Source organism: Caloenas nicobarica, chromosome 8 (assembly GCF_036013445.1).
Source record: "Caloenas nicobarica isolate bCalNic1 chromosome 8, bCalNic1.hap1, whole genome shotgun sequence".
In the NCBI taxonomy this organism is placed as follows: Eukaryota; Metazoa; Chordata; class Aves; order Columbiformes; family Columbidae; genus Caloenas; species Caloenas nicobarica.
Window position 1 is genome coordinate 20,393,915 of NC_088252.1, and position 22,831 is coordinate 20,416,745.

At 43.3% G+C, this 22,831-nt stretch overlaps 1 protein-coding gene across 1 annotated transcript; it reads right to left on the reverse strand.

Moving 5' to 3' along the window:
* Nucleotides 1-7,263: 7,263 nt before the first annotated feature.
* Nucleotides 7,264-22,437, reverse strand: LAMP3 (lysosomal associated membrane protein 3). The gene is made up of 6 exons (XM_065640469.1): nt 22,392-22,437; nt 17,139-17,944; nt 15,602-15,724; nt 12,141-12,198; nt 10,767-10,934; nt 7,264-7,403 (listed from the first exon to the last, which is right to left on the reverse strand). Exons 1-6 carry the CDS (start codon nt 22,435-22,437, stop codon nt 7,264-7,266), a joined length of 1,341 nt encoding a protein of 446 aa, XP_065496541.1.
* Between the last annotated feature and the right edge of the window lie 394 nt (nt 22,438-22,831).

Sequence of the window (22,831 nt, forward strand, 5' to 3'; positions counted from 1 at the left end):
CTTAGTTAAATGTTCCTTACACCACCCTCCGTGAACAGAAAACGCGCCCAGCCGGCGCGGCTCCTGCCGGCCCCGCAGGTTGGTGCTCACCCGTGAGCTCCTGAGGGGACGGGGCGTGGGGACGTTAGGGCCACGAAGATGCTGACGGGAGTGGAGCATCTCCCTTAGGAGGAAAGGCTGGGGGAGCTGGGTCTCTTCAGCTTGGAGGAGACTGAGGGGTGACCTCATCAATGTTTATAAATATATAAAGGGTGGGTGTCACGAGGATGGAGCCAGGCTCTTCTCGGTGACGACCAACAGTAAGACAAGGGGTAACGGGTTCAAGCTGGAACACAAGAGGTTCCACTTAAATTTGAGAAGAAACTTCTCAGTGAGGGTGACGGAACACTGGAACAGGCTGCCCAGGGGGGTTGTGGATTCTCCTTCTCTGGAGACATTCGAAACCCGCCTGGACGCCTTCCTGTGTAACCTCACCTGGGTGTTCCTGCTCCAGCGGGGGAATTGGACTGGATGATCTTTCGAGGTCCCTTCCAATCCCTGACATTCTGTGATTCTGTGATTCTGACCTGCGCCTTCGGACAGGCCTCATGCGGCCGTTTTCATTTTCCGTGCCGAGCTGGATCTCATAACACAGAGAGAATCACAGTGTGAATCACGCAGGTCACCTCGTTTGTCTCAGTCACACGGATTTACTGAACCGAGGTTAACAATAGCGTTCAGATAAACTGATCCTGGTAGACTGCAATAGAGCATTTCCAAAGGAGTATGTCACATGACCATGATTTTAATGTTAATTATATAGAGAAATAAAACAGTGGCACTTAGTCAAAATAAATATTTATAGTTGCTGTTTGCATAGCAACCATGCTTTTCCACCTAAGGAATACACAAGCTATCATTTGTCACAGTGCCAGTATTTACCTTTGTAGGAAACAATCATCTTGCTGATATAATAGGCCCAGGCAGGATCTCTCAGCAAAGCATATTTTATTAACAATTTTGCAAGACAGGGTGTTCTGCCTAAAGGTAGGCACACGGAATACGGCAAAAAGCCCCCGCTTATATCTCCCCCAAATCCCAGCCGCAAATTCCCTCCCCTGTTGCCCACTGGTTGGTACGTCTGGGTTTACAGACTACCCAACGCCTGCCTCAGTTTACCTGTCTCATTCATCTAATTCTAACAATCCCCTCCCCATATTGTTTTACTTAAAATATTAATTCCTGGCTTTTTGGTTACCCTTCCCCCTTGCTTAACTTTTTAAATACAGTAATCAGTTTGCATTCCGGGATTAGTTCGAAGAGGCTTTGTTTTACATTAAGGGTTCATAGTCTGATGTCTCTCAGTCCTTCACCCCTACAGGGAGTCAGGCACCAGGTCCCCAGTTTTGCAAAAACAACATTGCTCCTTCCATGGCTCCTTACACCATGTCTTACATGTTCTCCATACTCTGAAGCATTAACACAGTTTCTTATATAAAGAGCATTCTTGATATGCAGGCAACCTCTGCTTGTTCTGCTGCCGCTGTTTGTCATTTGGCACAGTGACCTGTCACAGCAGGGACTGAGAGGCTGTGGGAGGTTGAACAGACACCAGATCAGCCTGGGGAAATCATGTGGCCCCTTGAGCCGGACTGCAAGAGGTGCTGGGTTCAGCGCTTGCTCTGAAGATGAGGTTTTAAATACTAAATTATTAAGTGAAGCTACAACTTTTCCATAATTCATTAACTTAGTTCTTCTTCAACATCCTGTGCTGACAACGTAGATCCTCCTTTTGTCTTTTAAAATCCAGATTTTAAAGAATTTCAGTGTGTTAATTTGTCTCTAAACACAAGATGGCAGCATTTTATGTAGTTTGTCATTGACCACGGGGAAAACCAAAGATATTTTACAATACCTAGAACAGAGGTGGTGGAGGAGTCTATACTTTGAAGAGTAGAACTAATGGAAGTTGCAAACACATTTATATTGCAAATCTGCTCTTGGTGACGGCATCCTGCAAGCATGGCTTTTAGGGTTTGCAAAGTGAAACAAATCACCAGATTGTAAATACATGTGTTTGAAAGTGCAATGGAGAGAAACTGAAATGCAGAAAATAATAATTTTCTCACTAACACTGGTATGCTTAATGCACATAGACAGAGGCACTGTGATGAACGTAGTGATATACTGAGTAGGTTGGACTGGCAACATTTTATTCTGGAAGCTTGGCATATTTTGAAAGCTGCTTTAGATTAATGATTTGAGTACTTTTCTCATTATTTTTTATCCATAAGCAGATTGCTAAAATCATAATTTGTTTGAAGTATGAATTCATTTTCCTTGAGGAGATTAAAAAATGTCATTCCATGGCAAAACAAATGAGGTTAAGCATTAGCTGGACTTATGAATCATATTCTTCAGAAATTTCTAATGCATAGGAAAGCCCCAGCAAAGCTGAGGTTCAAAGCTAAGGTCTGTGTCTCTAACCTGCACAGATTTTCCGACTGAGATCGAACACTCTTCTTTTTTCCAACAGCCATTTATTTTGTTTCTACATGTGGGAAATGCAACCTACTCCTTTTTTAAAAATTTTGAAGAAAGAGTTAAGTAAGAAACTGAGCTGATTAAATGATAATTTAATAAAATACTTAGTATCTACCAACTTCATAGGCAATAAGCCTTGCAGAAAAAGGGAAATGCAGGGTTTGTGATGTTTTGTGGCTACCCGGGAAAGCCCAGATGCTGGTGGAAGCCCAGGAGCATGTGCGTTGCTGTGGCTGCTGCACTTCAGACATGCGTACCCCTGCAACGCTGGCACGCAGAGGCCACAGCCATGGATGTGAGAAAGTGTGGTCTCCAAGTGTCTTGTCACCTTGCTAGCGAGGGTTAACTTCATAGAAATCTTTCTCTCCTCACCCTTGTTATTTTCTTCAAATTGATGCTTTATAAAAAATACTTCTTTTTTCTTCTAGACACTCTGATGCAAAAATGTTTCTCTGGTGGAGTCAAAACCTTTGTGCTTCTGGGGCAGTCCATGGTGTGACCTACAGATGGAGGAGGTTTTGCCTTAAAAGGAAAAATGACTGACTATCCCTCTGCCTGCCATTAAACCTTGTCAAGAAAGAGAAAATTTGAAACATCCAGCAGCCTTCAAAGGTCCACTTCAGACACACACACCACTGCTGGGGGCAATGAATATGCAGAAGGCCCCATCTAAATCCTAGTTCAGCAGCTGAAATGCATCTCCCGCATGTGTATTTACCAGCCCAGCTTCTAAAACTAAGATGAACAAGCCAGGAACCTTGTCCACTAAATAGGTGTATCACTTAGGCAAACCTGGCACTAAATTTAATATTGTACCAGGCCAACCAAGTGCAAAAGAGCGGAGCAAACTGACCCTGCTCTCCTGCTTTTCCACTGAAGCGCAAATCAAGGGGCTTGCAAAGTTTTCATCTTGTGATCTGTAGCCATTAAATTATCCGTCGTGTAGGGGTGTGCACTGACACTAGAAGCAGTAAAAGCAAGTAAAGAATAATTCTGGTATTTTATCACTGGAGGAAGTTTCTTTCTTTCTGCTGCCCTCACTGGCACTTCTGTAACAGACAAGTTCCCAAATCAGCTGCTGGCAGCAGAGAGATAGGATTTCCTCCCCCATCTTTACCACGTCTTCTGCTTTCGTGCGATCCATCTAACAACCTTTGCTTCGTTAGCCATGAGAAGCATGACATGTTGGACTCATTCGGCCATTTCAGAGCCTTATCTTGCTCACCAGAGAGAAGGTAGCATCCCGTTCCCCCATCTGCCCACCTGACGCCCAACCTCTCAACAACGGCCTTAGAGGACCCTGCACCCAAAACAGAGTCTGGCTGCAGTTACTAGCCAAATGTAGATCTAGACAGATTTGGTTTCAAGTTTCTCTGAAAAACCTTTAAAGATGAAGCAGAAGAATTTTTTAGTGTTCCCTTTTATTGAGAAATTTACCTCATGCATTTATGATATTTTAAGATGGCTGTTGATGTAGCAAACAGCAAAATCACAGCAAAGTCACAGACTGGTTTGGGTTGGAAAGGACCTTTACAGATCATCTAGTCCAGCCTCCATCCTTTGGGAAATTCCTTTGACCAACATAGAAGCTGTTGAATTCTCAAGTTTATGTGTGGCATTGTCTAAGCTATTTATTTCCTTTAGTTTCCATAACTTCACATTGAAAGGATGCATTCTTCTCAAAAGACTCTTATTGTAATTCCTAAGATTATTATCTGTGAAAGCAGTTTAAAGATGAAGTAATCCATCCATCCATCCATCACATCTGCTATGAGTTATGGTCTCTGTTTATTGTACCAATAGAAAACTAAAAGACATCTAGTCATATAAAGAAACATGGTGAATTCAGATATTCTGGAAGTTGTGCGGAGATTAAAGTCAAATCACATAATCTTTTCAATACCCCCTTTATTTTTTTGGTAATACTATTGAAACAAAGATAGAAATGTCAGTTGAGCTGCCCAAGCCACAGAAGAAATAACCACCGAGGTTATGGTTAGGATACAAGTATATCTGTGCCTGTGGCTTGTGTCCAAAGCCCATAGTAGCCTGCCTGTTTGTTAGATTATACTCGTATTTTAAACAGTTTAGGTGAAACAGCACTTGAGGAATATAATAAATGCATAGCAATGCGCACTTTAATGACTAAATACAACTTTTGTTCTAGAAATACCAGTAATAGAAAAATAAAAAGCATATCTTACTTCTCATAGCAAATTATTTTTTAGCAACCGTATATTATAGCAAGCTGGAAGTGATCAACCAAACCATCTCCATACACTCAAGAAGCTAATCTACATCTCCCTTCCTCTTTCAATCAGAATTAACAGCTATTTCTTAATCTGGACTTTGTCCATCAGAGAGCAAAAAGGACTGAAAGAAATTAAATCTTGCTTTACAAACTCCTTGGTGATTTTGCTAAGTATGATATCATCATGCTCATGGGATGCCCTTGTGTCTACATTGGGTGTGCGCAACCCAAAAATCCAAAGAACATGTTAAATAGAACTTAATTTTGAATGGGAAAGATGTCTATTAATCACTAGTTGGAATGGCTTCGAGTCAGATCATGTGCAGTGATGAGCTTTTTAGGCAGTGTTTGTTTTTGAAACACAGGCTCATTTTCAAATGGAATCTCTTCCATATATTTACCTTTTCTGCTGGACACCTCATCAATTCTCCTGTTTTAAAAACAGGAAATGCTTTAATTGAGTCTAAAAACCTGCTTTCTAAACAACAGATTCATAGTATTAACTAACCCTAGGACTACAATGACCCTATTAAGTCAAGGGCCTGACCAATGTCCCTGCGTTCAGCGGCTGCCTGGCCACTGATGGGGGGAAGAGGAAGGGTGAAAATAAGCTAAGTACAGTTCACTAAGCAATATTCACGGTGCTGGAGCCTTTTGCGAAATAATAGTTGAAACATTCAAATTTCAATTTGAATATTCAGCTGAATACAGTTCACATCGCTGTATCTACATTAAAGCTTTGAACATCTGGTATTCTGTTTCTTGTGCTACTTTACCTTATAGTTGTATTCAACTGTCTCCCTTGTGCACAGCTGGTTCTGACTTCTGTCTTATGTTTCTCCAAGTGCAAAAGTGCCGCAAATATGTCTTTATTTTTTTCTTTTTTATTGGTTCATTCAGACTCAAAGGGAAAATTTCTGGGGACTGTTAATTACTTCCATAGCTACATATTATGGTGATTATGGAACAGTATGACCAAGTTTCCTTCTTGACACAGACCAGCATGTTCTAGTAATTCATGGAATGGAAGGATTTATTTTCCTTCTTAATTTAAATTAGTAAACTCCCAACTAGTAAAATATCGAAATTATTTTAAAATACTTAAGGGAAATGAAACTCACAAGACATTGCCATCAGTTTTACCCTGTGAAAATCCAGTGAGGTTCCATCATCATTAATAACCGCTCAGGATTGGGCCATTATTAATAGAAATTATCTCCCAGTATTTCTATTTTGTTTAGCATATTAACAACAAGGAATTTTTGGAGATTACTTCAGTGTTTCTTTTGTTTAATGGCTGCCATTCCAATCTTTTTCCAGATCAAACCTTATTGGTAGAATTTAAGCCATTACCCCAAGTCCTAAGCAGGAAGTGTGCTCTTATTTAATATTATTTTCTTTTTTGTAAATGTTTTTTATATATATTATTTCTTGTAATTTTGATGTTGCTTGCTGCACTGAACAGATTTGTATGTGGTGCGTGCATATGTGTTTGTATGTGCACATTTGTGCAATTGTTGAGCTTTGTAAATTTTTTGTGACAAGGAGATTTTTCTTGTTACAACAAATAACATTAGCTGAATTGAATCTCCAAAGCAATTACTACTTTCATGCCTTCATCATTGGCTTAGCCGGAAGCAGACTACAGAGTGTTACAATTAATGTGCTTCAAAGCAGCTCCAAATTATTTCCAGATGCCAATCCAGCTGCTCAGCTGTGAGCTCACTGGGTAGCATTTGCTTTGGGGCAGAGAGTTTGTCCAAGGCCCGTGCAAGCTTTTATTTCCCACAAAAGCCTTGAGCATACAGCGCCAGTGGATCTCCATGAACGTGGTATCTAGAAAATTTTCTAAAAATACTTTCTCTGGAGTGAGAGTCACATATTACCACTGTGTGCTTCCAGAGGGCTTAGCAGGAAAAGACAAGAACTTAGGAAAAGTAGCCCTGATATTTACAGGACTGGGAGGAACTTGCTTATCTATGGAAATCATACTTACACTTGCCCTTAGACTTCAGCATGCACGATGTTCCCACAAGTCTTTCACTGAGCTCTCATTTAACAGGGTTGGCAGTAGCTGTGGACCTCTGGTTTATTCACTTGAAGGTCGTGTCACTGGACTCATCTATTTTAAATCTGAACACCATCTTTAAGAAACCTAATGGATTTTCCAGGGAATAGTGATACTGCTTGCTTTAAGCTATTTTTAGGCATCTGATTTAGGTGGTCTGAATTGCATCCTTGATTGATAATATAAAGAATATAAGCTCCTCACTTTGGTCCTCTAGACTGCATCTAAATTAGATGCCAAGAATAGCCTAAAGTAGATGGTGTGAGTTCTCTCCTTCCCACCTTAAAGAAATCTCTTCCAGAAATATTAATTAGGTTTAAACACAGGGTGTCATCCCACTTAAAAATATGGCTTCAGGGCAGTGAGATTGCCAGGTAGAAGTTAAAACTCCTGTGACTTCTCTTCTTGCTACACAGATTACTCAGATACGTTCGTATCCTCTGTGCGGCTTTCTTCTGGAAATCAGGAATGTGACAAACACGATGACAAACAGTCCCAGGATGCTCAGGCCCACTGCAACGGGAGCTGCTTTGCTCTTTTTATCAGGAAAACATTCTTCTTCTGGAAGTAAAAAGAAATCAGAGAATGTATTATAGCAGGATACTGTACCCCTAGACTGTACATCTATATTCCAGAACAGTTAACAAATACAAGCTAGAATTGCTTTACCATCAAGATCAGTACACACATGGAGATGTGGAGCATCGCACTACAAAGTGCAAGTCTAAAAACAAAGAGCAATACACATCCTGCATGAACAAAACCTGCTCCTATGTGGCGTCTAATTGCTTCTGCCCAATAAAAAGGATAAAGCCAGAGAAGGGAGCCCATAGACCAGCACATTAGTGCAGCAAGGTTCCTAGTTAAGTCAGTGTTTCCTAAGAAAAATCAAATTCTAGTTGTCCTCGCTGTTTAATTCAGAATATTTGTGGATAATTGTGGCTAAGTCAGAACAGCAAGAGATGAGGAAGGCAGGAGCCTTGAACTTAGTCCACGGGGTTGCTTTAGCAGTACAGTTGTAATTTTATGGTACATATGATGATACCAGAAAAGGTTTAGATGCAAAGAATATCTCTTAAGAACCGTACAAAGATCTATTCACTCCAAACATACCTCTTAGGTACAGAGGGGGCAAAGCCCTATTTCAGCCAGTGTCTACCAAAATGAATATTCACGTCATCCTCTGATTAAATGGAAACTCATTACTTAAAAATGGACTTCCCGATTGGGGTAAATTGGCAGCTTTCCTATGGAGAGAGTGCACCATCTGGGTCCCTGACATAAATAGAATATTCACCCAAGTAAAAGTGGCAGGATCACTCAAATTCGCAATACAACAAGCACAGCCCTGGGAGTGAAGGCAAGTTCTGGGGATGACCACTAATGGGCTATCCCAGAACTGGATCAGACGTACATCTTCTATCTGATCTTTAGGAACAAACGGTCCTTCCTTGGGCTCCAGGGAAAGACCTGTGGCATGATGCTTTGAGGGTCACCTGAGTAGCGAACTATCCTCTAAGCAGGGTAGCTTGATCAGCTAAACCCCGCAGCATATCCCAGTTTATACCCAGGGTAGGAGGGAGCCCCAAGCCTCTCCGTGCCCGTCACTCCCTGTGACTACTCCAAGGCAGATTTCAACAGCGCTCTAAGACAAAAGCCTCTGTTGTTATTGTCTAATTCTGATGACTCTGCTGGCACAGTCTGCAGCTTGGCTTGGCCTTTTCCCCAGTGGAATCTTTATGGCCACAGCAGGCAGTTGGCCCAGGGAGCATGCGGAGTGCACAGCATCATGTCACAGCTCCAGAGCTCCCCACAGGGCTCTCCCCAAAACCCGATCCTCTTCTTCTCTCATCCAGATGGTGATTTCATGTGATGCAACGCCACAAAGCCAAAGGCATCAGCATTCTACTAGAAGACGACCCTTTTACAGCTTTCCAGACTCAAACAGGCCAAGCTATTATATTTGATGTTACACTGTCTGTACAAAATTGTAAGGAACTTGAAACCAGTGATCATTAGTGTTTTCTTTTTCTTCCCCTTTTAATGATAAGCAAATCAGGAGCACAGAAGTGAAACTACCAGTCTCGAGAAACCTGAGGGGAGGAGGCTGGTGATGTGTAGAGAGCCATTTCTTCACTGGGGATTTTGTCTTTCCAAATCTTGCATACACACCAGGAGGATGTAAGAGTTTCATAACTGTTTCGTGGCCACTGGGGAATTATTTCAGAGGTGGTAGCTGCTTTCACAGCCCTTTGGTTAAGAGTAAAACTAATTTAACTTTGTATATGGTGTTGATTAGCAGAGGTAAGCCTAGCCTTGGTGGGGGAGGAGAGAGAGAGAGAATCTTTCTAAGCTCTGTCTCTGCTGGAGGTGAGGCCATACTAAAAGCCACAACTGAATTCAGTCGTTGTACAAATTTGAATGGGAATGTGGGGACCAGATGGGATCCCATGAGTTATTCCAGTTCAGTGTTATCCCATGAAAAAAATCTTCATGAGAATCAGAGCATAGATTGGATTCTCAGCATGGCTTTTAAGAATTTAAAGAAAACTATTAAAAAAAAAAAAAAGGGTCCAAGTCTTTAAAAGCTCCAAATGTTGTTTCCCATTATATCCCTTTTAGAACAAGAAAGGCAGCCAAACTGGTGAACTAACAAAAGAAGAATCAGCCAAACAGAGCCAAAAGGCCATTCTTAAGTGAAAAGTATACAGGGGCAATATTTTGTAAGGATGCAGAAAGTAAAATGTCAGAAAAGGGAATGTTAGTGCATGTGAAGGGCTGGAGAGCTGATAAGCCTCTCTGTCCACCTGAGTTCTTATGTGGAAACACCCTGAGAGGAAGGCACAGAAACGTGAAGATGGACAATTTGAAAGAGAGCACAGGGTACTGTCTAGTCCACCTCTCTGCTTTTTGTAGGATCTTTCATGCAAAGTAAGTAAGGCAGCAGACTGTGAGGGTGTCCATACTCTGGGACAAAGGCATTTCCTGGTGCACCCATCAGTCCTGGACCCCACAGCCTGGCCAGGTCCTGGCTGCATCGCTGGACAAGAAACAAGGATGATAACATCTCATTTCCCTGTGGAAGGAATCCCAGGTGTGGGTGTAGGGAAGAAGTTGTGATAAACCCAAATACATTCTTCCAATGTGGGCAATCCATGGACCTGGGGGTTAGAATTGGTTTGTCTGTGTCTTTTACTAAGCTACACGGTTGCCTCTTTGTGGCTGTACTCAAAAAAAAAAAAAAAGAGATAAATGAGATTCACATGGTTGCCTCTTTGTGGCTGTACTCAAGAAAAGAGATAAATGAGAATCACATTTAATTTTGAAACTGGGAGCACGCCAATCATGCTCCTCCTCAGGAGCACATTTCATCATGTCTAGACAGAGCAGCTCTGAACGTGTCATCCTGCATTCACAAATACCCTTTATTTGTTGGTAGTTTTGCTGCTGCAGCTGTGGGACATGAGTGTCAAGAGCCTTTCAAAATAGCTAAATTCTGACTGTATCAAGAACAGTGACCTTGAACTAAACTGTACATATTAGGAGTTTGGACAATACAATGGTGGTGAACACACCTCCACTTGCTCTGGGAGAAAAGAGATGAAGAACAAAATTGTGGCTGTAAAGCTGAATATTTTTAATGAGAAGGTGAAATGGAAAGTACGGAATGCAGGAGGGAAAAATGCTTTTCCATCTCCCATAGGTATTAGCACTGTGTTGAAAATGACTTGGAAAAGGGTGAGAATACAGCAGCAGGCAGATTACATTATTTGGGAACTATGACAAAGCTGTGATTGTGCTATAGGTGTAACAAACAGGATCACACGTGTGCGTGGTTGCAATCTAGCAGATAATATCTATCAGGCTACCAGAGTTCTGGCATGTAGATCTCGGAAGGGTGGAAAAGGTGTCCCTTCTACTTACCCTTTCCAAACTGGTTACCGGCAATATCAAACGCCTGCAGCTGCACGTTAACAAAGAGTATCTGGAAGTTCTTCTCCAAGCTGAAGGTTTGCTTGCTGGCACACTTAAAGGAATTCCCCAGCTTTGTTGTAAACAGCTTCTCATTTATGGCTGCGTAGTAAAGCATACCTGGAGGCCATAAAGAGAGAGACAAATGAGAATCCACACGAACTCTGTTGGAACCAAAATCTTCCTGAGATAAAATGGAGAGTCCCCAGTGCTTTGGCAGAGCAGCATTCACAGATGTGACAAAGCATGAACATTTTCCCCATAAAGTATCAGTTACATTTCCTCCATGTTTAAATGAGTGCTTTAATTATCAGTGGGCAACTCAGCTGAGCTTGGGTCTGAAAAAGTAGCTAAACTTTTGGATGCTTCTTCAAGTAATATTTTAACAACCTGAGTCTGCAAGAGGGGGTTAGGATTCTCGCAGAAGCAGACAACTGTCTTAGGTCTCCAGCTCAGCTGTTTCCAGACAAAACAGAGATGCCATCTCTAGGATGGGAATTTGACATATCTAGTCTGTATTGCTTTATGTATTAAATAAGTCAGTCCCAATACTTATGAGTAACAAACAGAGCAGCTACCTCATATAGTCATTAACCTGCCACAGGTTTGGTATAATGGGAAAAATTTGTGCAGAACTAATGTCACAGAAAATCTGATGTGATAGCTCAAATTTTTTCTCTCTGACCTAAATGATATTCTCTTAGCATTTCTTAGGAGGTTGCATCTGAAGCAGCTCCTGACTGTTCAAATGGCAAGAAGCAGGGCTATATAAGAAAAAAGAAAATCTGGTTGCCCGAGAAGAGCACAGACAAGGTCTAGGATTACAGGATGGTTTGAAGAACATCGGCCTGGGTCCAGTTCTTATTTTTGCCAAAGAAAAACGTCAGACACGTGTCCTCTCCATATTGGTGTATTTGAAATCTGGATCCAGCTCTGCATTTCTGTGGTCCAGATACTGTATTCATTTAGTTAGCCTATTAGATTGGAAAGACGTGTGAGACTGGAGCCACAGCATTTTTGTGTTTCCAGATAAAAACTTTGAGAACCGTTTTGCATCTTAAATTTATGTTTGAAGTAATCTCTATTCTGAAAGAGTAGTGAAAGGCAAGGAAATTTTTTGAGGACAAAAGGAAAATTGAACAATTCTAACGAAACTGCAGCCCAGTCCCTTCTCTTCCATTTTCATGTCATAAGATTCAGGTGAATGAGACGTTGAAAGCCCGATAAAATACATAATTTGCAAAATCCAGTGTTTTAAAGATATGAAAACCTATCTCATCCCCGGAACAGTTTGATATGAAATTAAGAAAGTGTAAAATCACTGACCTCCAGAAGATAACTCTAATCTGGCCTCAATTTTACTGACATAGTACACTGGATCTTGCTGCAAAAGAAGATACATCCTTATTCATAATACATCCTCGTATTTGTGAAAAAAATACAGTTCACCACAGCAAAATGGTCACAAAGAATTTCCCAAAGCAACACATTTCAAAGCATCAAGAACCAACTTGCTTGGGTGCATTGCTTTTTTTTTCTTTTCTTTTCCAAATCACTCCATCTAACAGATAAGAGGCTGCTGTACTGCAGCGAGCTCAGCTGCATCACCAGTGGCACTGGACCATGCAGGTGTGATTTTGCACACACCGCTCAAGCTTGACATCTGTGCGATACTTGCAGTAACCAAAAGTAAGAGGGAGTTAAGCAAATATACATTGCACAAATTCATTGGCACGTGATAAGGCCGTTTTGTTTTTATTCACCTGATGTTCTTTCATTGAGAGTCCCTGCATTGTTCTCGCGAGTGATCCTGCACCGAACTACCCCGTGCTGACCTGCAGCCTGACCGCTTGCAGCACCTCAGCCCACAGCTGTAGAAGCACTCAGGACTCTGGGCACTGAGTGCACTTTATGCATCGATGATTTTTGTGTGAGCAGACTGGAGACAGCAGCAGTGCTTCTGTGTTCATCGGCCTTTTGAACTGGGAGAGGTCAGCAATACACCAAGAGCTGGGACCTGGTCTCATACTAGTATCAGTCATTTCCTATTTTGTCTAACGAGAGTGGTCACTTCAAATAAGGGAACAGCAACCTGGATGTCTCTGCGTAGGGGAGAAATAACTGTTTTTTCCACCCTGCTGACACCGTTGGTGCTGGCTGGCTGTTTTTCATGTGCCTGCTGACATGGAAAGCACCTGGTACAACAGTGCAGAGCAAAATTTCCATTTGTTATATGTGTCCTGCCTGCATGCGCCCTAAAACCCTGGTGCAACCTGAACGCTGTCCTCCCCTGGGATGTCACAAAGTGAGCACCAGCCCTCGGAGCTTTTCCCTGGTACCGGTGTTGGAGTATAATGTGAGTCTTTATGTGGCAGCACTACTGTTCGTCTTCATTCCAGCTGCGAGCTGGGGAGTGCAGCTGCTGGATAAATGGCAGCAGACATGAATGTCTCCTGGGCACCCAGATTTTATATCATGCAGTTTAAAAGCTAGTAGGATGCGTTGGGAAAGTTTAAGAAATAAATACACCAGAGAAGAGGTTCTCAGCATTATTCCTACTTAAAGACATAAATAGGTCAAATATTACAGGGTTTTTTTGGCAGCAGTGCTGTGTTCTGTTTGGCCACAGTTAATAACTTTGCCTGGGGAAAACACCTGCTCCTACTTCAGCTCTTGTGGGTTGGTTACAAAACTTCCTTTTTTCACGTCCTTTGCAAAAGGCAGCGGCGAGCACTGCGCCAGCCGCTCACCTCCCGCTGCCCCGTGCCAGCACCCGGGCCCAGTCCAGCTCCTCTTTCACCAGCCAAAATCAGAAGTGCCATCACCGGAGCACTCCTGGTTCAAAGCAGTTGTAGAGGCTGGTGGAGCCAAACACACAAAAACCAGCAGCAAAGTGGTTTCTTATTGACTTGAATTTCAAAGAAGTCTAAGCCAAGCCCTGCTACCCTCTTGAGACTTATCTTTAAGTGAAGGGAGGATTCTCTAATGTTGTGCCAATAACCACCTTTTTCAGGGCAAGACAGGTCAAGCACCTCCTAAAGGTTCACATCACTCTCCTTAGCACTGCTGCAAGCTGGGGCTTTCATGGGTACTTGAATCATCAGGCGTTTTCTAAGGATCCTTGTAGCACAGAAAATGCTCCCCTTGTTGCAGGAAGCATACATTTAAAGCAAACACTCATGGCCTGAACTGATCCTTTGTTTTAAAACACCTCCTTGATTTTTTACCTCACTTTTCCTCTGGAGCTTTAAGAAAACTTTCTGCCAGAAACTAAAATCAAGATGATTATTAATTGAAATATTTTCTCTGCTCAAGCATTAATGGCTCCGGTGGGGTATAATATGCTGTTGCCTCTTGGACTTCCTATGGAAATGACTGATTAACCATTTGTACTTGTATTAACTGTCGCTAATCTGAGCTTGGCACCAGGCTGTGAGGTTGACATTTTGCCTTGATTAACTGAAGGACAGAGATCAGCAGTGATGGCCAGATGCAGCTCTGAACTGCTGTGGAGCTCCAGGACATGGCCTTAATACACGCACAGTCAGAGTTTGGTGGGATCCAATCCATGTCATATTCCTCCCTGCCCATTAATGACTTCATATACAGTATTAACTTTTGTCTCCAGCCCTGCTGGCATCACCCCCCAGCCCTTATTAACTTCCAGAGAAATGGTACTGAGTCCTGCCTCCCAAAATGTATAAACTGTGTAAATGTCTGAGAAAGCAAGAGGATGGCTTCATTCAGCAATTTTCTCCTGTGGTTATAATATCAGCAGCACTCATGGTAGCTTGCGTTAAAGCTTCATCCGTGTACGATGTGGTCCCAGCAGGGAACGTGGTATCAGTAGACACAATGTCAAAAAGAAAGCTCATTTTCCCACTGCGTAAGCATGGGCCTCTCTCTTGGCCAAGTTTCTGGGTGTACTTATAAGTCTCCCTGGTGTGGTGCATTTTAAGGGCACTTATATGCAATTTTGTTGTTGTAGTTCACTTATTTGGAATTTTCCACTCAAAAATAAGATTAAATTAGTGCCCTTCAGCTGTGGATGGGTCATGGCTCCTGGGCACTCACAACCGCACAGGCTGCCGTTTGGATCTAATAACCACAGCTGGCTTTTGGCTGGGCAGTTGCGATACCTGGCATTTATGGGAAAGGAATGACTAATCTCACCCGCATTCAGGTGGTCCCTGAGGCACCATTTTGTAAGAGCAACCTGAATGGCGAGTCAGAGCTCCTGGCACACACACCTTGCCCCCGTGCAGGGACTCCAGCCTCAAACCCATTCCCTCCATCCTTCTCCATTGCAAATGTCAGACCTGGCTTTCCCTCCCACTGGATTTTTACCTGCGTAAAAATAAGAGGCAGATTTTTGCTTGGAGCTATTTCTAGGCTTTGTGTTGCTAGACTGGTAGCTTTAACACCATTCTTAAATGGTTTCTATCAAAGGATGGCGAGGCACTGTACTTACCCTTCATTGCACACACCAACCTTTCCAAATTCCAAGTTCAAATAGACAAGACCTGATTTGATGTTGAAGTTAGCCCTGCTCTGAGCAGGAGGTTGGACCAGGTGGCCTCCAAAGTCTTTTCCAACCTAAATTCACCTGTGGTTCTATGATTCTAGTGTCTTGAGAAGGACAGGAGCAATTGTGCCTTATATACAGGTGGAAAACTAGCACAAAGATGGATGAAATGCCTTTTCCCACAGCACAAGTTGGATGAAAGGCAGCTGTAGTCCCAGCTCCCCAGTCCTAAACACTCCTTCCCTTTAAATGCAACAATTACCTTTACAAAGGTGAAGTTTATAAACCCTCCACTGAAAGTTATGTTCAGCTCAGCCTGCGTGGTCCCACAGCTGCCAGATGTCTGCGTCTTGTTGGGGTTGACAGCTATGTACTCCATCTGCTTCTGCGGAGAGAAGAGACGTTGCAGGGCTGCTGATGAACAGGAGGCGAAAACTTTAATAAGAATCACAGAGATTCATAGCTGCTTTTGTTTTGTCATTTTGTTTTGTTTTCCAGGCAGGCTCTATGTGGCTGAATGAACAGGGCAGTGGCTGCCGGGGTCATTGCCCACTCATAAAGCAGCACTAGTGCTTGTCTGACACAGCACTGAGCTGCCCCAGTGTGTTAAGCTGGCAGAAACTAATCATTTTCTGCTCACTCAGTGAACTGATGCAATTCAGAGCAGGGTCAGATGAACACCAATGGTAATTCAAAAAGAGAGAGCAGTGGGAGCTTGTGCCTGAAGGCAGAGGAAAGATAAAGACAGAGGCAGACAGTGGTTAGATTGGCTTCAATTTGTTGCTCCCTGTATCACCCCGGCCTCTCCATTATGTCCTGCGCAATTCATCTCTAGCACCAGCCAACCCACATTGTAGGTTAAAAGGAGAGCTCTGGGGCCCTAAATACACAATTTGGCTTCTTCAGTCTCATCTCATACATACCTTTTGTAACAAACATCTCACTGTGTCCTGGTGAGGCTAGGAACAATGCTCCCTGCCTGGCTTCAGACAGGACAAGGGATAAAAGACGTGCAGATGCGGCGCTAAAGGACATGGTTTAGTGGTGGACTTGGCAGTGTTACGTTATGGTTGGACTCAATGATCTTAAGGGTCTTTTCTAACTTAAATGGTTCCATGCAAATTGCTTTCACTAACATTAGCTACTCATCCTATGTTAGAAATATTCAGACTCCAGGCAAGGATATTTGGATTTCTAATGGAGATGGCTTGAGGCATACGAACTCCAGAGCCTGATGATATAACCTCACATACTGTATTAATGGAGGTTACAAAACCTTAATTCTGAAGGACATAATCTCCATTTCAGGTTTTCTTACATCTTTTGCTCAATCATTCACAGTGGATCACTGCTGGGAGAGGGTACCAGCTCCCCTGCTCTGATCCAGCCCAGCAGTTCCTGTGTCCTAAAATCTACACCTGTCAGCATCAAGACAACCCACCTCTGAATCCAAGCCTGAGAGCTGACAATTTCTTGCTTTCATTGCAACTTGCAATGTCAAGCCCTTCACTGAAGTCAATTTGGATTTTAACTAGTCTCCCATTCTAGGAGACACAACTCTGAAGCCTGACCTACCCTCCCAAGTACTACTACCACAGATAGATAACAAAGCACCCGTGTGTCCCACTGACATCATCATACAAGCCGAAGTACAACGGCTGAGATGCTGTGGCACAGAAAAGGCCTCGGACTGGTAGAAAACCACATATTTTTATCATATAAGCTCACTTCTGAAAATTGCTTTGAACGAAAAATAATAAATTTCAGCTAATGAAGAAACAGGCATTACAAAGCTCAACCTTGTAGCGCTTCCACCTCACCTGTGTATTTTGAGCCATCAGTTGCAAACCCATGACTGCTTTGATGCAGGTCCTGTTCCCACTGGAAACAGTGTATGTGCCAGTGGGGATGGGAGAAGGCTGAGGTGCAAGAGTGGGTCTCACTGTCATCGTAGTAGATGGGATGGTTGTTTGAGTCTCTGGATGAATAGTTGTTGTGTTGGCCATGGTTGTGGCTGTTAGACTTTTAGGCACTGTTGTTTGATTTCCTGACCCTGTGGTGGGCTTTCCAGTTTTCATGGTGGTGGCCGTAGTAGTTACAGCAGCAGATGTCATTTGTGTATTTGGTGATGTATGTTTTATGGTTGAGTTTGTGGCTGTTGCTGCCATTTCTGTGCTCACATGTGTTCTGCCTTGCTCGGTTGAAGACATAGAGTGTACGGTTGTGTTCTTCACTGCAGCTGTAACCATTTCCATTGCCTGGGTTGTAGCCTGGCCAGCTGCAGTTGTGTTGCCTGCTGATGTTGTGGATACCACTGTGGGAGATTTCTGGCTGGTCACTTGTATAGTGGTCGCTCCTGCCTGGACTGTTGTGTGATGGCCTGGTCCTGTTGTTACCTGACGCTGGTCTGTTGTCTGTACAGTCGTGCTATGGCTTAAGGGTGTTGTTTTAAGAAAGTCTGTGCTGTTAAAATCTGTGGTGCCTTGATGGCTTGAAGAATGATTAAAGGAAAGTGGCTGAGCAGAAGTAGTCGTATGGTGGAAGGATGTGGCTTCTGGAGACAGTTCAGCCCCCAGGGCCACTTCAGCAAAGCAGGAGGAAAATGCTGCAAGAAACAAATAAGTCAGTAGTCTAGAAACCTATACGTTTAACATTTCTGTTGATACTCACAATATAACTGTACTGATTTTGTTATCAAATGGGTGATACGATTTTATTCTTCATTTGACTCCAGTCATGATATAAGAGTGAAGGTAGACCTGGTGTAGGACTATCCATAACCTTCCACCACTTCCCCAATCTTCACACCTCTGACTATACTCATTGCAGCGAAAGCACATAGGCTCCCAGCTCCCCACACGCTGCTTTTACTGCTGAAGAAACCAGAGGGTGCTGGAGGTGTGTGCAGACCTTGCATGATCCCCAGGCAGCACAAGAATTCCCTTGCAGGCAGTAGAACAGCAAGATTTGCTGGAAGCAAATTACCGAGGTCTAAGGAAGATGAAGTGGGTGTAACAGACAAAGGGGTGGTTGGTTACTTACCAAGAAAGCATGGGGAAAGGGAACATTTTGTGTGTGTGAAGGAAGTGAAGCAGCATAATGGTCTTACAGTGATTCATTATAGTCTGGGAAACCAATCTGTGAGACAGGGAAGTTCCAGATATTTATTTATGGTTTTGTTGTAGCCATGTCAGCTTGAACCCAAAAGATTTTCCCTTCTGGGAGGTACCCAAGGAGATGCTCCGAACAAGGAAAGACCAGCCCTCTTAGTGATGGCTCTTTCAGCAATGAGAAACAAATTTAAGGGTACAGCATCCAGGGGCTTTTTGGACCACATCTAAAAATAGTCACAGCACCAAAATTATGCTTCCATCTTATAACATTTACAGAAACGTGTCCCTTGCAGAACTGAAAAGGAAATGTCTGGCTCCTAAATGTAAATAACAAAGTGAAGGAAAAGTGAGAAAACTACATTGTAGAATAGATGAAGGTCACAACTCTTCTGTGCGAGTCTTTGATTGTGAGTATGCAACGAGACTCTGAAGAGACAAGGTCAAGCTAAAAGCTAAATCACTGACATATATTAATTCCTGGATGGGCATGAAGCTTCAGGTGTAGTTAAATGCCTTGTTGTCTAAATTAGCTGGAGGGCAGAGATGAATTCCCCAGTTTGGAGGCAGCAGGGACCCAAAAGTCCAAGACAGGTCATATTCCTAGCAGTACAGCTCCACTGAGGATGCCACAACACATTGTCTGAGAAGTTTATTGCATGCTGTTTTTTTCAAAGAAATTTATCATGAATCTGTATCAAAACTTTGTGGCAGGCAGGTTGCTGAGATTTGGATTTTAGAATCTCTTAAGGCCAGAGACACATTCAGAGTGGAAATGGCTGAAATCTCACAAGCTCACCTTCCTTTCATCTATTTATTTTCACTTGGCATGAACAGAGATCTGCAACAATAGCTGAATTCACAAAATCTCACCATTTTAGGGTACATATAGACTACACCAGAACCTACTTGGTTTTGAATCGAATTCACGATCGAAACAAAAGAAATGAGAACAGATGTATAGATCTGAACGCACACTTCAATTTCTCCCCTTAAAATGACTATGCTAGAGAAGAGCAGAAGTGTAGATATATATTCCACAATCGTAAAATTGCCTGTGTTTCACCTCTGTTCTCTACAGAACATACTTGACTGCAAGTGTAGCTGTTATCATCAAAGAATTGCAGCTTGATACAGTTGAAATGACAGGACGGATCCCTCCAATTGTGAATTTTATCAGAAGGAACCTAAAAATGCCATAATTAATAAGATACTTTAGCTCATTTCTCATTTTCCCCACACCTGCTGGCAGAGCTGAAAATCAGATTAACTTATCTCCTTCTCTATGTGCTGGTGGAAATTCAGAGCAGTTGCCATATGCCAACTATATAGGTAGTTGCATCTAAGTGTATTAGTAGGATAAAAAGCAAAAAGAAGAAGTTGCAATTTTCAGTCTTTTTTCCCCTATAGGATTGCAAAACAACCCACATTTAAATTTACACAAGTCTGAAGTAGTCAATATTTCTTAGTTTTCAGTTAACAGATTGGTTTTGATTACTGACCAGATAACACTTATCTTACAGATGTGGAGAGAAACACTACTTCGCTAACATTTGGATGTCAAACATATAGATATAGCTTTTGAATGAAACTTAATTTTCCCCCAAAAGCTCATTTCAGCCAAACTATTTTTCACTAGAGGGATGTTCAGCCTGAGAGGATCACTGAGGGGTAAAGTCAGACACATCTTCTGGGCGGCCCATGGCTTGTGCCCACCAGCTGACCTGCCCGACCGCTCCTCCCGCCTCCCACAGCTCTCCCCAGCATTTTGGAGCCTCTGTCAGGGCACGGCCACACTGCTAAACCTGTTGGTTTGAGTCATCTTCTCAAAAGGCCTTTGGCCACACAAGCTCCCAAGGGTGGGTGAGGATTTATCTCCAGTTGCACCTGATGGTCTTGGCTCTTCTCAGGTGGCTGCTGGAGGTAGTTCAGTAGCTCTGCTGTGCGAAGGAGCAGGTCACCCCACGGTGTGCCTGACCTACCCCTCAACTAAGGCCTGGGAGGCTTCACTACATGTCCCTCAGCACTGCCTCTCGGAGAGCCTGGCACAACTTGGCCAAGGAGCCAGTTGCACTTCTCACGGCGCCACCAGCAAAAGGGGCCGCGGAGTAACAGCAAATTGCAGCCCTGCAAACCCATCAGTCTGTTTCTTTTTTCTATGAGGCCATTTCAAAACTTCAAACGACCAACATTTTGCTTGAGGGACGTGTGCTCCCTGGGGTGTATCTCCCTGGAGCAAGCAGCTGCAATCCCCTTGTCTCACCTCAGCTTCAAAGTTGTGCGTTAGAAATGCCGAGGGCCGTGTTTCTGCCCAGCAAGCCTCCACGCATGCAACGCTTCAGAACAAAACTCCCAGAAGAGGATCAGGGCGGCTCTCAGAAAATTGCTGTCCCTGGTCTAGGCCTGGAGACCCCATTTTCATGCTTTGGTGATTGGGGAGTTTCAATCAATGTCAGCAAAGGAAGGTCACTGCTCTGCTCCCAGGCGTTACGATGGGAAGCGGAGCGCTCAGTGCCGTGATCTCACTGTGACATCTCAGCCTGCTGTCCTGTCGTGCAGCTGGTGAAAAAAACTCTTGCTGGGGATTTTTTCCTCTTCTCATCTAACCACACACTCATGCTGCTCGGCAGCCCAGCAGGTTTGTTCTGCTTTTGCTACCCAGAAATGCTTATGTTTGACTGATTTTGTGTGGACACAAAAACCTGGCCCAGCTCCTACCAAAGACACTCTCACCGGCTCTGGCTGCTTTGGTTCCAGTCCCTGAGGAACTGGAGAAGCACACAGATTTTCTGAGCGGTTTCAGTACTGTCATGGATTCACACCAACACAGGAGCAGTTTCTTAAGCCTCCAACCCATCAGACTTTATCCATTAAATTCTAATTATGCTTAATTCTCTGTCTGCACAGGAAGACTTGACTTGTGGCATTAATAATACATCACAAGAAGTTATTAAAGGAATGATCAAAGATGGATAAGGAGCTGAGGAACCAAATTCTTTCCGGTCAAAATATCCTTGCTGACCACTGAGTTATTAGCGTCACTTCCCTCAGTCTGATCTTGCTCTCCTTTTATGTATACATCTTGGGGCTGCTTCAGCGGCTCTGGCTATGAAGTGGGTGTGGGAAAGAAGAGCAGATATGGCAGAAGCATATCGAGCCCCTGGGCTGTTCCCCTGCGCTGGGAGGGGGATGGGAGTTGTTATTTGTGTGATCCCTGTGTGCTGATGGCAAAACACATATCAGAAATCCAGCACCCCACCAGCAAGCTCAAAGCTTCAGTCGTTACACAGATTAAATCACATGCTGTCCTTCACCTGGCAGATTTTCTACTGCTGCAGGTACTGAGGGATGACTTGACATGCTGGGACACGTCCTTCACCAGGCTGGCTCCACAGATTTTCACAGGGCAGCATTAAGGATTGAATGGTAACTTTGACATGATGTGTCATTGAGATAAGCCCCAGACTACCTTCTCCAAGCCCTCCGCCTCACTCTTGCTTTCCTGATCGTGCTCTGTCTCTTGCAATGCAGACAAATGAGTGACTTGAGCAACACTTCTATAGTTTTTCTTCTGCTTGTCTCACTAAAGACTTTCAGTCAGTTCTGCTAGTCTGGAAATTATTTTTAATTAAGAAAAGCAAACCCAAAAAAGCTGGCTTTAATACTATTTTAAGCTGACTCCATCTCACAGTCATAATTTAGGTCACCACGGAGTGCAAGGAAAAATACACAAGAAAACATCAGACTAAGTCTATACCAGCTGCAATTAAATGTAGCTATAGCTATTTCTTAGCAGTAGGACTTTAGTAAAAGCATCCTTAGTGCTAGCGACAAAACTATTTAAAGTTTTCAGTCTGTTAGGCACTGTCCTGACTGCAAAGAAACAAAACTAGCATAGTCTGTCTCATTTTTCTGATAGAAATGATGGAGGATGTTACTCACCAGAGGCGAAGGTTAGCAAGATGAACTGTTGTGCGTTCCTCCCCATGGCCAGCGCAGCTGCAGGTCTGAGAGACGCTGCTTCTCACCGTGGAGTGGATGGAAAGGTATCAAGGTATCCCAGGGACTGAAAACTTTCACTTGATACAGGGAGTGCCCAGTCACATGGGTGGAAAGGAGGTGGAGAGAGAGAGCAGGAGACCGATGCTTCTCGTCTGTACGCTGCCACAGAAGGAAATATAAATGATGATTAGGAAAGAAAGTGAAAACAGAAAGGGCTGCTGGGCTAACTGGGGGGAGGGCAGGCTCTCAGCCTGCAGCTGAAACCTGGGGCTCTGCAAGGCCATGTAAAGCTTCATGCTCCTCACTCCAGTTTTGATAACCTGGTGCAGACTGCAGCTGTACCCCAGTGGAGGGTTGACACCTGCAAATCAGGGCTTTCC